The sequence below is a fragment of the Punica granatum genome, chromosome 6 (assembly GCF_007655135.1).
Source record: "Punica granatum isolate Tunisia-2019 chromosome 6, ASM765513v2, whole genome shotgun sequence".
NCBI classification, from domain to species: Eukaryota; Viridiplantae; Streptophyta; class Magnoliopsida; order Myrtales; family Lythraceae; genus Punica; species Punica granatum.
In genome coordinates this window covers 7,973,325-7,989,669 of record NC_045132.1, presented here as the reverse complement: position 1 = coordinate 7,989,669, position 16,345 = coordinate 7,973,325, and the positions used below count along the sequence as shown (strand labels likewise).

The 16,345-nt window shown below is 39.1% G+C and overlaps 1 protein-coding gene across 1 annotated transcript; it reads left to right on the top strand.

The window, feature by feature from the left end:
• The first annotated feature begins 4,765 nt into the window (after window positions 1–4,765).
• LOC116209918 (succinate dehydrogenase [ubiquinone] flavoprotein subunit 1, mitochondrial) lies at window positions 4,766–13,409 on the top strand. Its single transcript, XM_031543676.1, has 16 exons — window positions 4,766–4,994; window positions 7,857–8,024; window positions 8,397–8,484; window positions 8,859–9,005; window positions 9,101–9,241; window positions 9,767–9,852; window positions 10,187–10,279; window positions 10,363–10,426; window positions 10,568–10,711; window positions 10,986–11,173; window positions 11,504–11,678; window positions 11,758–11,928; window positions 12,028–12,097; window positions 12,181–12,301; window positions 12,410–12,447; window positions 12,977–13,409. Exons 1-16 carry the CDS (start codon window positions 4,917–4,919, stop codon window positions 13,077–13,079), a joined length of 1,875 nt encoding a protein of 624 aa, XP_031399536.1. The 5' UTR covers window positions 4,766–4,916; the 3' UTR covers window positions 13,080–13,409.
• The last annotated feature ends 2,936 nt before the right edge of the window (window positions 13,410–16,345 follow it).

The following is a 16,345-nucleotide window of genomic DNA, read 5'->3' as shown; positions in this document are numbered from 1 at the left end:
AATAACGGAAGAAGAAATGGGAGAGGAATGTGAACAAGAACTTTTGTGAATCGAAAGGAATTAGTGTGGGAGGAGGCCGAGGAAGAAGAAAGTCAAAGATGATTTAATGAAACATAATAAATTTAATATGATAAGCCGCTTAAGTGACAATTCCTCCTCAAAAAAAAAACTCACGTGGTAGCTTCTCGCACGAACGGATGACTCTCATGAGAGTAAGCCAAATCACAAAACATATCAATAACTCTAACAAATATAAAGGTAAATTTGAAAAACAAAGAGATTTCATATTCGATACTAAGTGAAACTAATCATGCCCATTTATTTAGCTACTAGGATTTTTACTTCATTATACATGGCTTACGGGCCTCCATTATCACTGACAATATTTCAAAAACAAAAAATGCACCACTTTTATAGTTATGTTTATATTTATACTTAACATTTTTTGCTTGTACGTTTCACGAAATTTTTAAAACAAATATAATTGTATTTATTTAATTCAAACTTATTTATTTTTAGTTAATTTTATAAATTTCATAAACAATTTCTCTTTTTATGGTATATAATAGAGTAAATACGTAATTTGGTCCTTTGCTTATTGTTGTTGCATCAACTGGGTCCCCGACTTTTTTTTTTAACATCAATTTAGTATCGGAGTTTTCCAATTTACATTAAATATGTCCTTGTACATTACTTAGATCCTTCGCTAAAACAATTGCATCAATTTGGTATGTGTTGGACATCAGTTAGGTCTTTAGTACATCAGTTAGGTCTCTCAATTGGAAAAAAATTACATCATGTAGCTCCTCTTTGTACATCACTTTGATCCTTTCTCACATCAGTTATATCCCTCTTCATATCAGCAAGGTCCTCCAAATCATTCCAATTAATTCTAGGCGTTGACGACGTTAAATGAAGTGGCAATGTTTCATCAATTTGGTCCAATGTTACATCAAATAGGTCCTTCATTCTTTTCGTTTTCGTTTTTCTTTTTTTTCTTTCTTTCTACCTAACCCAAAAAAAAAAAAGAATAGTGGAGAACAACTGATGGGGGCTCCCCCGTCTGCAACCACGAACTGAGAGTTTATCCAAAATGCTTTTGTCAAAGATTCTCGTCACACGTGAGGTAGAGCCTCACGAGTGCAGTTCGGATTAATATATCCAAGAAGCTAGGTACAGACCCAAAATCAAAAGATTTGTCCGAGAATGACATTCTTTTTAATTAGTTTTTGGGCATAATAACTAAATGTAAGAAAATGAAGGGTCACTTATTTATTGGTTTTTTGGCATATAAACTAAATGCAGAATAAACGATGGGTCAATTGCTCAAATCCTCCTAAAATTCTCAAAGTGCTGATGTTACATATTTTGGTTACAGGAATAGAGGCCTCATATTGCATAGTATTGATGAGTTGAAATTAAATACCTAAAATAAATGGATAATTTTTCAAAGTGAAATTCGACTACCGGGCCACATTCGAGCTTATATACGTGTTGTGAGTGGCATTTCTTCATGAAAATTTTGTATTTCATACGTTTGGGCCATGTTAGTACTTCCAATTATAGGATATAGGCGATCATATTTGGTCAATAAATTGACTGTTTCACAAGATCGATCGAAACGAAGTTTTCTGTTGTTTTTAATTCATCAACTCCTTATTGTATCAGCGCAATACTTGGACGCCTATACCTAATTTCATTAATTTAAGGTAAACGTAAAATTTCTTGATTTTAAGTCAACTATGTATGTTATCGAACTTGATCGATGATACTCACGAGTCCCATCAGGTCACCCTTTATTAATACAGCTGCCGAAAATTTAATAAAAAAGAAAATTCTAATTATAACCATATATATGCAAGAGGCAAAGACGAAATTCCCAAGAGCTAAGAATAGGGTAAATGCAAACGTGGAATGATTCATCAGCAGGAATTTCATAGTGGTTGGGAAAGTGGCCGCGAGGGTGGCTATAAGAATATGTTGACGTTGCACTCTTCCTTATTTTTGCCGCTTAGTGATCCATCGTGTCTCGTTATGGGTCTCATATCTTTAAATGCCAAACTCCCTTTCATTAAAAAGATCAAATCGAAGATGATGGGGTTGAGATGTTTGCGTAGACCAACTAGTCAATCCCGAAATTATACGATACATCAACCTCATGCTTATATTTAGGGAAAAAGACATTTTTTATTTTATAAGTTTAGCCTTCGAACAATTTTGATTCTCTAAGTTTTAAAAGTATCGAATTAGTCATATGCGTTTGATTCGTAAAGTAATTTTGGTATATTTCGTGACTTATTGGACCAAATATATATATATATTTTTAAAAAAATTATAAACCACATATTAATTAAAAGTCAGCTTATATGACCAAAAATGTCCTTTGCAAAACTTATACGACTGAAATTATCTTACGGAGCAAATATATATGATTGATTCAGTAGTTTTAAATTTTATAGAATCAAAATTGATTGAATTTTAAATTTATAGTTTTTTTTCCTTATATTTTGATGAGCTTTAACGTCTGAGGATTGGATTCTCTTGTCTATGCTACCTTAATTTTACACCATAAATTCTGATAGCTCATAGATCAAAGTGCTAGTTTTTAAACATATGGATGCTGTTTCTCAATAAGTGCTTGGACTGTTTATAAAATAATTCTAGCATCAAATTCTATGGTCCAAGTTTGGGGGCCATGCATAAATACCCGGGATCTTCTAGGTTGGAGTTAATAGGATTTTTCTGAAGTTCTTATTCAGCATTTAGTTATGATGAGGATAGGATATAGGGGGATTAAAATATTAATTTGGATGAGAATATTAATTAAATGAAAAAGAAAGCGATACTCCAGCTTAAAATGAATTACAAGTTTGTCATTGCCTTAGAAAATATTGAAAAAGGTGTGGTAGGGCGCAACACTTGCCACCAATCCCTCAATTGAGGTCACTGGCAGCATCAAAACCCCCGCACTGAGAATCTTTCAGCTCGAGAAAGGGAGCATGAAGATTCCTAGATGGTGGAATTTGGTGTCGATCCCCAACCTCCTTATTGAGGTTGTCAGCAATACCATATTCGGTCGACGATCTCAACCAAAGGGGTTGGTTGTTGGCACGGAAGCCCTGCTTCCTGGGAATGTCCCGACCATCTTTCTCTCGCGAGAGCAAGGAGATGTTTGAGTGGTGGGGGCTCGATGTCGTCCACTAACCTTTCGGAATGAGGCTGTCAATGACACTAGATGCTGCCGACGAGCTTAATCGAGGGACCTATGGCCAGTGTTGAGTGCCAAAAGCCCTTCCTTCAATGTTTCTTTTTTTTAAATCAATCTTCCTTTTTTATTTTAAATTTTCAAAAATAATTTAATTTTAAGAAATAAAAAATATAAGAAAAAAGAATTAGATTTGTCATTTTAACTTCATATCCCAATATTTATTTATCTTGTTGAGGATTAGGGTTTTTGATAGCCATGATTCCTTGGAAGAATTAGAGCTCAAGATCTGTTCAAACTGAGGGTGGTGGTGGCTCGGCAGTTGCCAGCTCTAATGATTGGTTTGGGTCCATAACAGCCGAGCTACGATCATTTTAAGCCATATCTATAAAGTTGAGATTGTATTAACATTTATGTCTGTCTTCCTTGAATAGAAATAAATAACGAATATAATTTGTAATTTTAACAACATTTTATTGGTTTGTTTGGATGGACGAAATAAACGGAAAATGGTTGATAATTAAAACTTGCGTATAATTAAGTATCATTATTACCAATATAGGTTTTTTCAAACGGTTCGGTACTTATTCTGTTTAAATAAAGTTTCGAATTCGAGTTCTTATAAATGTAAAAAATTCATACTGCAAGAGCTTTACCCTTTTGTAGACCGACTCGACTCGATTGAATTAGTCGGGATCCAATTAGACTTTTAGATAATAGGGTTCATATAAAAAAAAGTTATCATTATTAAAAGATAAGAGTCAAAATTTTTTTTGACAAACTATATTTGTCATTGGCGGGGGTAATGGCAGAAAAGCAACTCACCAGGTGGCACTTCAGAAATTCCCCCTAATTTTAGAGGGAAATAAAAAAAGCTTCGTCCAAGTGATGTGTCCAGGTAAGGCTGTCCAGCCGGGCAAACCCCGACCCGACCCGCACGGACAGACTCATTTGGACAAATATTCCAGGGTGAAGAACCCAAACCGATTAAAAACATCCAAAACCTTGAGGCTGTCTTAATAATTCTAATATCGATTGGCTGAAATTGACCACTTGGGCACAATCAATTCATGCGAGATAGATCTGTGGTCCAGCGGAGGTGGAGACACATGACATGCGACGCTCAAGCACTAAGCAATGGTGGCTCGCCCACGCCCTACTGAGTCTGCTAGCTCTCAATTAGTCACTTGATTGAAAGGCATGGAGGGACCGGCGAGAGCTATGACAGGGGAGGTGAGGGGCCGGGAGAAAAGCAAACTAAGTGGTGGACCGGTGGTATCCCGACCAAGCGAGCGATCGCTGACTGGCTGCGAAGGCTTCGCCGTCTCTACTTAGGTGTCCTGTCGTCTCCTCTACCACTTTCGAGTATGCGAGCTCCATGTTCACCAACTCTATTGCAGGGAGCAAGCATGATCTAATCAGAGAAACCGGTAAATAATTGGGTGTCGGTTCGTGTTCGGAAAAAGGGATCCGAAACTAACCGTAGGAAATTCGGGTTGTCGTTCGGGTCGGTTCGGTCTAAAGCCCTGGCCTGTCCGTCTTCCCCATTCAACCCCCCTCTGCACTTTTTGCCTATTTCCTCTCCCATTTCTCTCTTTCCCCTCAATCCAGTCCCCTGCAAAACTATCCACGCCCCCTCTCTCCCTCTCTCACACGCAGAAGATCAAAAACCATCTCCCACTCTCTGGTCTGCAGCAGCACACCCTCCGAGATGTGGCGGTGCGTTCGTGGCCTGCGAGCATCAAGGAACCTGCGATCCGGCGCCTCCAGGCTCTTCTCCTCCACCTCGGTACTCATCCTCCTTCCTTACCTCATTCCGTTTTCGAGAGATTTGCAGATCTCTGGGTGATGCTGTAGGTGCCGCGGAGCGCTCTTAATAGCTCAATGCTTAATATCTGAGTGGTTTGATCACTCGTTAGCTGGAAACGGTATTCTCCCGATTGCTAATTTGTCAAGGAACTGTCGCTCTTTTTTTTGGATAGAAATTGACCATATCATTAATTAGTTAAGGAACATCAGTAAACAGTGGAGGGAAGGAAATTCTCATTACATCATGTGAAATAAAGGGTCTAAAACCAGAAGGAGCAGAAGATAAAATAACTAGAGAGTCTCGTTGTTCAGTCCCAAGATTTGCCAGGTGGTCGCCACATTGATTGGCCTCTAGGTAGGTATGCTTCGGGATAGCTTCAAACCTCTGCTGCAGAGTCCTGCAATCGTCGACAATATGTCTAAGTGCCATGCTGGGGCAAGCTTCAGTTCCCTATATCCATTCCAAGAGTAATTTAGCATCCATTTCAATAAGGAGTTTCCTGATGTTATGATCTGCGGCTGGAAGGAGGCCCTGTTGCAGGGCTTGAAGCTCTGCTACAACACTAGATGTTTTCCTAAGGAACATATGGAAGCCTGTGATCCATCTACCGAGGTGATCATGGATCAGTCCCCCAGCACCTGGGACCCCTGAGTTTCCCTTCGAAGATCCATCAGTATTCAGTTTAAAGAAGCTATCCGGTGGGGGGTGCCGTCGGATGAGCAGCTCCGTGCTGTGGGGCTGAGGGGATGGTTTGCATGATGCTGAGAATTCAGCAGCCTGGTGAAGGCTGTGATTGATCAGGTTCCCATGAAGTGGTTTGTGTGTGAATAACATAGAGTTCATATTCTTCCATAGGCTCCATATGACAAAGGAGAAGATAACTTTCCGGAGGTGAGATTGGCATTCAACCAATCAATAGTTGGAGTGGAAAAGGAATGGATCAGGTCTTGTGGAACACGAAGGTAATGGCAAAGGGATCTAGCTACAGAGCAGTCTCTTAGGATGTGCTCCACAAGGGGCAGAGATAGCAGGAAGGGCTGATAGAGAGCCCTCGATGCACCAAATGAGCAGAAATGGCTAATCTGTTTTTTTTTGCAGAGCCAGATAAAGTACTGGATTCGTGGAAGAGTTGGTGTTTCCCAAATCCAATTCCACTTCTTTTGTAAGGGTGGATCTTGCTGAATAAGGGAGAGCTAGGCAGATTTAGTACTGTAGGTTCCATTAGAGGTGAGTCCACATAGAATAAGATCTTGAGATTCAGAGCTGAGGCCTGGAGGGAGCCCTCTGATGGAATCAAGGATGTCTTGAGGGGTGACAAAAGGTAGGTGATCGAGGCTCCAGGTCCTTGTGGTTGTAAGTACCGTGTTGACCAGGCGGTTTTCCTCAGCCATAGGGAGAGGTCCCTGTATACGACTATGGAGAGTTGAGGTTCCCAGCCAAACATCATTCCAGAAACCGATGGAGCTGCCGTTGCCAACAGCCCACTTAGCACCTTTTTCCCAGACTTCTAATCCTGCTTTGAGAGCCCTCCAGTTGGTAGAACTTGACCAGTTCACAGGAGAGCGTTGGGAAAGGAATTTATGTCAGAGGAGTTGTGCCAAGGCAGATTGGAGGAGGTGGCACGATAGGCAAAGCTGCCAAGCAAGGCTTAGTTACGGGGTCCCATGCGAGTAATGCCCAAACCTCCTTGATCTTTCGGTTGAGTGATCTCACCCCAATTTACCAGATGAATTTTCCTCTTTTCCCCTAGAGAACCCCATAGAGAGTCCCGATGAAGTTTGTTGAGGGAAGAGATAATGGATTTTGGGAGGTACATATGATGGAATTGAGGCAGCAGCTGAGTTGATCAATTTGGTCCGCCCAGCCATAGAAAGGAGATGTGATTTGCATCCGGTTAGCTTGTTGCGGACTTTGTCGATAATAAAGGAGTAATCCTTCTATTTTCGCGTAGAAATGCTTATAGGAAAGCCCAGGTAGCTCCCCTGATCTTCGGTGGCCATCCAAGAGAGGATGTGAATTGTGCTTGGTCAAAGGAAGACGTGTTCTTCGAGAATAGGATCTTAGGCTTATGGGCATTTATCTTCATTCCGAACTCAGGGCAAAAAGAATGCAGAACATGATGGACTGCGTTTAGAGTTGCCTGGCTGGTATAGCCGAGAAGGATGATGTCATCTGCAAAGAAGAGATAGGAGAAGGAGAGGCTCCGGCAGATTAGTGTGACAGCGCGCCATCTAAGAGAATTAGCTGTCTCTATTAGATTGGCGAGATACTCCATATACAGGAGAAAGACATAGGGGAACATGTGTTCTCCTTGATGAATTCCCCGGGATGGAGAGAAAGGATCTGTTGCTCTTAGCTCTCCTGAAGCTGAGACAATTTGTCGGAGCTGGAAGGAAGGTGGTGGTGGATTTGTTAGGGCTTAGATAATGTCTACGTTTGAGCTGCACCTTTCTCCCTATAACTTTTAATTTTTGTTTCTTCGTCCGATTGAATGATGAAGAAAGTTAGGAATTAAGGTGAAGGAATCATTTTGATGGCTCTGAGAGCTTCTGTGTTTGTTACGCTTGAATGCTTTGAAATGAGTTTTTTTTTTCTTTTATTGTTGGAGCTTAAAAAACATCTCTCTGTTTAGTTTTTGGACTATAATACATGTTGATGTTTGTTATATCCGAATTGCTTTTTTCATGTGAAGTATTTGGCTCTTTTTTTTTTTTTGGGGGGGTGGGGGGGGGGGGGGGGGGGGGGGGGGGGGGGGGGGGGGGGGGGGGGGAGGTGAAGTATTCTGCTTTTAACGTTTCATTGATCAAAGTTTCTCAAAAATGTGCTTGCCGGTCTTCGCAGACTTCAGGAAGCTCCCCATACACCATAGTAGATCATACATATGATGCAGTTGTTGTGGGAGCAGGAGGTGCTGGCCTGAGAGCAGCGATCGGACTCTCTGAACATGGTTTTAACACAGCCTGCATCACCAAGCTCTTCCCTACTCGCTCACATACAGTGGCTGCCCAGGTATCAGGAAAAAGCTCTGGTTACGGTGTTTTCATTACTGTTCATCGAAGAAGCATGCGTAATATAGCAAGTGTTTCTCAACCTATGGCTGGCGATATTTGCATTTTTTTATCATAAGTTTAAATCATTGGCTAAAGTATATTGGTAGTACTGCGATTATTGGATCACCTTGTATGATAGTATGAAGTCTATCCAGCATACCACATTCATTTGTGTGGTCAGTTCGTTTTATTAACTAGGCTTGACATTGTTCGATGCTGTCAATGTTCCTTGTCAGTTTTTGTACATTATCTGTCGAATTATTTGCCTTGTAAGCATTGGTTACAATTTACTATCTATGTAGTACTGCTCTGAACATAAAGCTCTGTGTAGGGTGGTATAAATGCTGCGCTTGGGAATATGACCGAAGATGATTGGAGGTGGCACATGTATGATACTGTGAAGGGGAGTGACTGGCTAGGTATCATTTTCTAACTAGACCCTTTTTTGATAATATTGCCTAGAGCTGAGTTGATGGAGAAATGGAATGTAACAGCCGTCTACTCAAGCAGTTGTAAGCACCAGAGATGGTTCATTTGGACATCTCTCCTTTCATCTATCAACTGTATCTTTGTTTGGTAATGGGGCTTTAATTGCTGAGGGGTTTAATGTTGGTGGTCTTATGTTCAATAATCATTTAGCCTCCCTTAAAATGTTAGTTCAATTTAAATGTGTGTTTGCAAACACACATGATCTATTTCAAAGCACAGGACATAGTGCTCCTTTTGACATCTCTTTAGAATAAAATTTCCGCATCTTTCTTCTTCTTTATGGCAATAAGTTTTTCCTCTACAGGTGATCAAGACGCGATTCAATACATGTGTAGGGAGGCACCGGAAGCAGTGATTGAGCTTGAGAATTATGGTTTACCATTTTCTCGAACTGAAGATGGAAAGATATATCAGCGTGCATTTGGTGGTCAGAGCCTTAACTTTGGAAAAGGTAAGAGAGATGTTAAGAATTTAATCTCAATCAGGTGACAAAGATTGAACTAGAGTTCCACTTACTTAGGTTCATGTATGTTGTTACTGCCGTAGGTGGACAAGCATATCGTTGCGCGTGTGCAGCTGACAGAACGGGGCATGCATTGCTGCATACTCTTTATGGTCAGGCTATGAAGCACAATACACAATTCTTTGTGGAGTACTTTGCGCTGGATCTATTGCTGAATAGTGATGGTATGTTCATGCCAGAATATTCCTGACTTTTTTGAGAGGATGTCCACTGTCAATTACTTTCATGTCATTATCAATGATCCACTGAATATTATGCCTGAAAGCATTGATTTCCACTCTATTGGGTAGTATACCATGTGCTCAAGATCCAGAGGAAGAGAGTGCTTGAGCACTCGTTGCAGAAGTGGATGAATAGTGTGTGATCATATATCTATCTATCTATCTATATATATATATATATGTATGTATGCTTCTCCTATATATAAGCTAAAAAATAATTTCATGAGGCATGTTGCTGTCTCTCTCATACTAAGTTTTTGAATTGTTCGACCATTTTACTAGACCAATTAACTATTAACCTGAATTTCTGTGTGTCTATCTTGTGCTTATTCATATCCCATTGATTGTTCTTTTGTATATGTTATTAACTTTTGCATGTTTATCTCATGAAAAAGGAAGTTTGGTATAATGTAAATTGAGCAACCAAAAGTAAAATTAGCGAATGAATTGTTTTGTTATGTTATCTAGGTAGCTGTCAAGGAGTAATTGCACTAAATATGGAGGATGGCACACTACATCGATTCCATGCCTCGTCAACAATTCTTGCTACCGGGGTAATCCAGTTTTTCACGTCCTTCTTCTGGTGTTCAAACTTATCATAAATATGATCCTTAGGTGATGAATTGTTCTTTTGATGAAACAAACCATCCTTAGGGGTGTCCGTGTGCCACCCCAAGGGATTTGTTTTTACTGCCCACTTTCTGGATTCTTAGTAAGAAGTATTTCTTTTTTCTAATTATATGGGGAAAGAAATTTCCTTTCTGAGATTGTCTTTTTTGCTTTCTTTCATTTCCTCCGCCCCACCCCACTGCTTTTCGTTAGTCTTTTGGTTCCATGTAGTGCAAAAAGCTTTTGGCATTTTTAGAATTTTCTCCTCTTGTCCTGTAGGGTTACGGTAGAACATACTTTTCTGCAACCTCAGCTCATACATGCACCGGGGATGGCAATGCAATGGTTGCACGTGCTGGCCTGCCTCTTCAGGTCTGTTTTCTTGCTTCTGTTCATTGTTGTTTATTATGGATATGTATGTGTGTTGTTTGTTCTTACTGGCAATCTTTTTTCAGGATCTGGAGTTTGTCCAGTTTCATCCAACAGGAATATATGGTGCTGGGTGCCTCATTACTGAAGGTGGGTATTCTGAACTAGATTGATAAGTGAAACATTACAGGCTTCCTTTTTCTAAAAATATATATATATATATATATATATATTTCTCATTGCAAAGTCATTAATCATTTGGTGTGTTGTTTATCTTATTGTTATATACAGGTTCTAGGGGTGAAGGTGGTATTCTCAGGAACAGTGAGGGTGAGAGGTTCATGGAACGTTATGCCCCTACAGCCAAGGATCTTGCCTCAAGAGATGTTGTCTCAAGGTCCATGACAATGGAGATACGGGAAGGTCGTGGTGTAGGTAAGATTTTCAAGGATGTAATATGTAAGAACAATGACTCTGGAAATGGTTGCATATTTATTTTATGCTCTTGCTGATGGTGGGCCTTTGCTAAGAGGCTTATTTGAAGGAGCTTATTTCCCCATTTTCGCCCATGCAATCCTGTTTAATTTCTATTTTTCCTTTTATAATATGCCAGCCGTTAAGCTGCCCCTAGAAGGTTAAGACTACATCTTTGTGATTATATGTTTTCAAATCAAAAGTCGCTCATTTTATATCGCTGTTGATTTTGCAGGACCTCTGAAGGACCACATATATCTTCATTTGAATCACTTGCCTCCTGATGTACTTAAGGAGCGGCTTCCTGGTATCTCAGAAACTGCTGCTATTTTTGCCGGTGTGGATGTGACAAAAGAGCCTATCCCTGTCTTACCAACTGTGCATTATAATATGGGTGGAATTCCAACGAATTACCATGGCGAGGTGAGTCAAATCTTGTTCCGCATATGGTTTTCTATTTTATCTTTTGCGGGATGATTTGAATGCTCTCTCTATATTTAGCGCGTAAATCTTGATTCATTTTGTTGTTAATATAACAAAACGAGCTAAATAGTACAAATTCTATTTGCGAGTGATTATTGATGGTTTTGGTGCTATTTTCTCTCTCCCCTTACTCTAAATTGGGGGACCTTACCTACAATTATCCTCAATAATTCTACTGCTGATGACCATTGAGGGAAAAAAAAAGGTGGTTATATTGTTGAAGAAATTATTTTAGTATCAATCTCCTAATTGAGAGTACTCATTTTCCAGGTTGTTACCATCAAAGGTAATGATCCAGATGCAGTAGTTCCTGGACTGATGGCTGCTGGAGAGGCAGCATGTGCATCCGTTCATGGTGCTAACCGTCTCGGTGCAAATTCTCTCCTGGACATTGTTGTTTTCGGACGAGCTTGTGCTAATAGGGTTGCAGAGATTCAGAGGCCAGGCAAGCTTCAATCTCCTGATTCTTCTAATAAGTTATTAGTACAATTGGTCAGAGATTTAATTTACATTCTGATTTGCAGGTGAGAAACAAAAACCACTGGAGAAAGATGCCGGCGAGAAAACCATCGCTTGGCTGGACAAGCTTAGGAATTCCAATGGCTCACTTCCAACTTCAAAGATCCGGCTAAATATGCAACGAGTGATGCAAAACAATGCTGCAGTCTTTCGTACACAAGAGACGTTAGAGGAAGGTAAATTTACCTTTCAAACTATCCAATGCCCCTCCAGCTTCTAAATCCCCCTCTCAATGAAAGCACTTAAGTAGCTGGGCTTTGTTTTTCTCTTTTCAGGTTGTCAGTTGATTGACAAGGCATGGGAGAGTTTCCATGATGTTAAATTGAAAGACAGGACTTTGATATGGTAAATATTGTGCTGGAGGATTTGTTGATCCTCTTTTTTTTTTTTGGGTATAATGATAGAGATTACTGTGAATTTACCTGCAGGAACTCTGACTTGATTGAAACCTTGGAGCTGGAAAACCTTTTGATTAATGCCTGCATCACAATGCACTCTGCTGAAGCAAGGAAAGAGAGTAGAGGAGCACATGCCCGTGAAGATTTTACGGTGGGTTTAACTTCTTAAAATATAATATGTCGATCTCTTGTGTTTGCCACCTTTCCTTGGGGTGATTCAATTTGTAAGTGATGGAACAATATTGTCTTATATTTGCAGACAAGGGATGACGCTAACTGGATGAAGCACACATTAGGGTAAGCACCTTTTCTTCTTGTAAGCTAAGTTTGTTGCGTGTTCATTTGCTCGTGCTAGTGGCTTAGATCTGTTCATATGGCTTAAATGTTTGCATAAAGAGCTAGCGATTTGCTTTTATTCTTTTGTTGATAGAATTTAGGACACTTAACTAATCACTACTTAGCTTCGGTTAGTGGGGGACTGGCATGATTGGTCATCTCATATCTCCTTACTTTTAACTACGGAACCCCTTTATTAGATTAGCATTATATTATTGATAAGACCTTAGGAAATTCTTTTGTGTTTTCTCTGAATTAAGTTTTGATGCAAATGAAGTACATATGGGAATAAGATATGAAGTGCCATGGAATCAAATTGATATTAGCCTTACCACGAAGCCCATCAAATTGATATTAGCTGTACCACGAAGCCCATGAGTGTTCAAATATTAAAATTAATTTGTTGCTGAATCTTCTCCAGTTGTCGATGCTGCCATGATGCTTGATTCGTTTTGCATTGACTACTGATGATATACTCCTATTTTTGCAGATACTGGGAGAACGAGAAGGTCCGGCTAGACTACAGGCCTGTCCACATGAACACATTGGACGATGAAGTCGAATCATTCCCTCCGAAAGCTCGTGTGTACTAGATATATGCTCATTCAGCAGATGGGAGGATGGTTGATTTTTGTTCACATGGATGCAATAACTCAGTCCTACAAGCGTAAAAATGATCGGACTGAAATAAACAGTTACGGGGTGAGCGTTTTTCCGGAAATAATTGCCGCATCCATACGTGTTTCAAAACTGATGATTTATGAGAATAATCAGAATCTGAGGGCTGGAAACATTCTTATGGTAGATAGTTTCTCGGTGATTGCTTATTCTGCGATGTTTTGATTTTTGAGTGCTGGTTTGGTTTCTTCCCCTGGACCTGGCCTCTTTTATTATTCTTAATAACACTCGGTTTGGTTAGGATAGTTTTCCGCTCAGGCACATTTATAAAGTTCGCTGTGATGGAAGCTTAACTCGATTACAACTCAAATGTTCTGATAGCCTGTGGGGTTTCCAGTGTCCCTCTCGTAGAATCTCCGTCATGTTCTTGATGGAGGTTCCGCAAGATCAATGGGGTCCCGCCCACCATGTGTCTCAGGAATACCCGCATGATGTTTAAATCAACTTAGGATTGCCAAGTGAGAATGTATAGTAAGGTTATGAGACGAGAGAGGAGGAGAGAAAAAACTGTCCTTGTTGAACCGAGGAAGGAGCAATGTGATACCTCCCTTCTCTAGGCCTGTCGTCTCACCGTCTCGAGAAGACAGGCCCGAACCTAGCGGGCCAAATGTCTGGGGCCGAAGCTAGGACGCGTCACACCTGCTCCCTGAGAGTTTGGGGGCGGGGCGGGGCGGGCCTCTAGGGAGGGGCGGGTCGTTTATGAATCTACTAAAAAAAATAAAAAATAAAAGGGGTTGGGAAATTTTCACCAATAAGAATAATCAGAGCTTTTTGGCTCCAATTCTCTACAATGTACCTTCTTTCTCAAAATTGAACCGTAATAAATTTGGAGTCGATGAGAAAAGGTCGCTTCTAGAGTTCGACTCCAACAGGCAAAGGTGATGTTGTACACTAAATGTTCATTCTTATATATGTACCAGGGTATTGATCTGCACGGATTTTATAAAGAAAATTTATTATGTTATCTTAGATATTAAGATAATTATTAAATTAATTTTTATTTTACATTAATACAAACAAAATAGAAAAATTGTTCATACTATATTTACTTTAATACGAAAAATTTCATACACAAACTAAATAATATTAATTAAAGATGTCATAAGCAAATAATTCATGTAAAATATTTCAAAGAAATGATCACAAATATCAATCCAATTTATAAGAAGATAATTATAAAATGAAAAAAAACTCATAGCTAGTTTTATTATTAATGAAAGATTAATAATCATAGAGTCTATAAAATTTTAACATTAAGTATTCACAATTGGCTTTTTTCACTCATATTTCGTATTATTAAGTTTTGTAAATTTGAATAATTTGAAATAAAATTACTTAACTTTTATGAGGCTAATAATGATTATTAAAATTAATTAAGAAATGTTTAATAATTTTTAATATCTTTAAAATTATGTATATTTAATAGAGAGTAAAATGCAGCTTGCCGCCAAACCTTTCGATCTAATAGCAAAGTACCCCATGACCTTTAAAATAAAAAATTACACTATATCACCTTACTTATTAAAAACAAAGCAAAGTACCACCTTGAGTAGTTTTCTGGTCAAAATATAATTTTAATAATTTCAAGATTTTCGAAAATAATCCCAAAAAATTGAAAATTCAGAGAAACCCATAACAGAGTATGAGAGATAGAGAGGGGGAGGGAGATAATCAACAAAGGAAGCTACGGCTTCCATTACCTTAACCAGTCTTCCCGAGCTATTTCCATCTGCACCCCTTCGATTCTCAGAAGCTCTTTGACCTCCTCGAACAATCTCTAGAGCCGCCCGCCGCAACACACTTTGTACACTGGACATGATCCCAACACTGGGTAATAATTCAAACACCATTGGTTAAATACTGCCAACCACCACCTCCCTCTCTCTCAAGACTTTGTTCTGGTTTTATGTTTCTTTTTCTTTTTCTTAATTCCTAAAATTTCAAATTATTAAATTATATTTTGACATGGAAAAGTGGCTGGAAAAGTAATCAAGGTGGTACTTTGCCTCGTTTTTAATAAGTCGGGTGGCATGACACAATCTTTTAAATTTCACGATGCACTTTGCAACTAGACTATGCTGAGTGCTGACTTTTTTTTTTTGTGAACAAACACATTTTATTAATCACACTGATAATTTACATTAGTACGTCTGATAGAACAGACGGTATTGATGGAGTGTGCCACATTCCAACCATTCCAAGACGTGCTGCCGTTTTACAAACATTGTGAGCTACTGAAACTGATCTCCTAGGACTGTACATACTGCTGACTTGATATGCGTAAAACTGTCACTATCAAGGGGGACAACCAAAAGATAAGTGATTTGAATAATGATAAAAAAGCGTCCATGGAAGATTTTTCATAATCAAACTTGCCTATCATTGCCTTGACGACCAACGTATTTCTTCCTGTACCATAATTGCATGCAAAGAAGGGGAAATTTTTTTTTTGGGGGGGGGGGGGGGGGAGAGACCATGGCGACACCAAAGTCAATCGAGTAGATTTCTTGCCTTTCATCGAAACCTTTGCACAGTGTCTTCCACTATCCACTCTGTAACGTCTATCTCCTTCCCCTATTGAATCCAACATACATATGTCTATATATTCCGTCCCTTTCCTTGCAATGTGTCAAGGATTTGAACCGAGGGGACAAGCTTTTTGAGAAGGCAAATAGGGTGGTGACTTTTTTGAATTAGGGAGGAGAATATAAGAAATTTTATAAAATATTTGGACAATAATATGTAAATTTTGTTAGGGCTTCACAATTTTAAAGGGGCAGTCGTCGCCTTCAATCTCCCTCCATCCATCCGTGCAGTTGCCTCTATATGCGTACGCACACAAACTAGCTTGTGAGGGTTTTGACCTTTGATATGACCTTATTTATATGATTGCATCTCATTGAAATAGAACCAAGTTGTTCTAACATTCACAGAAGAGAGATAAATGTGTATGATGGATGGGGCATCGTGAAGTGAAAAGCATTAGAGACGTTGTCAATAGAGAAAAACTTAGTTGTTACCAGTGAATCTATACATGTATTGCATGTAAAAGGTTTTTCAATTAAGTAGTAAGATAAAATACTTATAAAATGCTAAAAGAAATAAAAAAATAAATTTCATTTGAATAATATATACTTAATTATATAACATCTCATTAATAATATTATTGATTGGTTTAAAG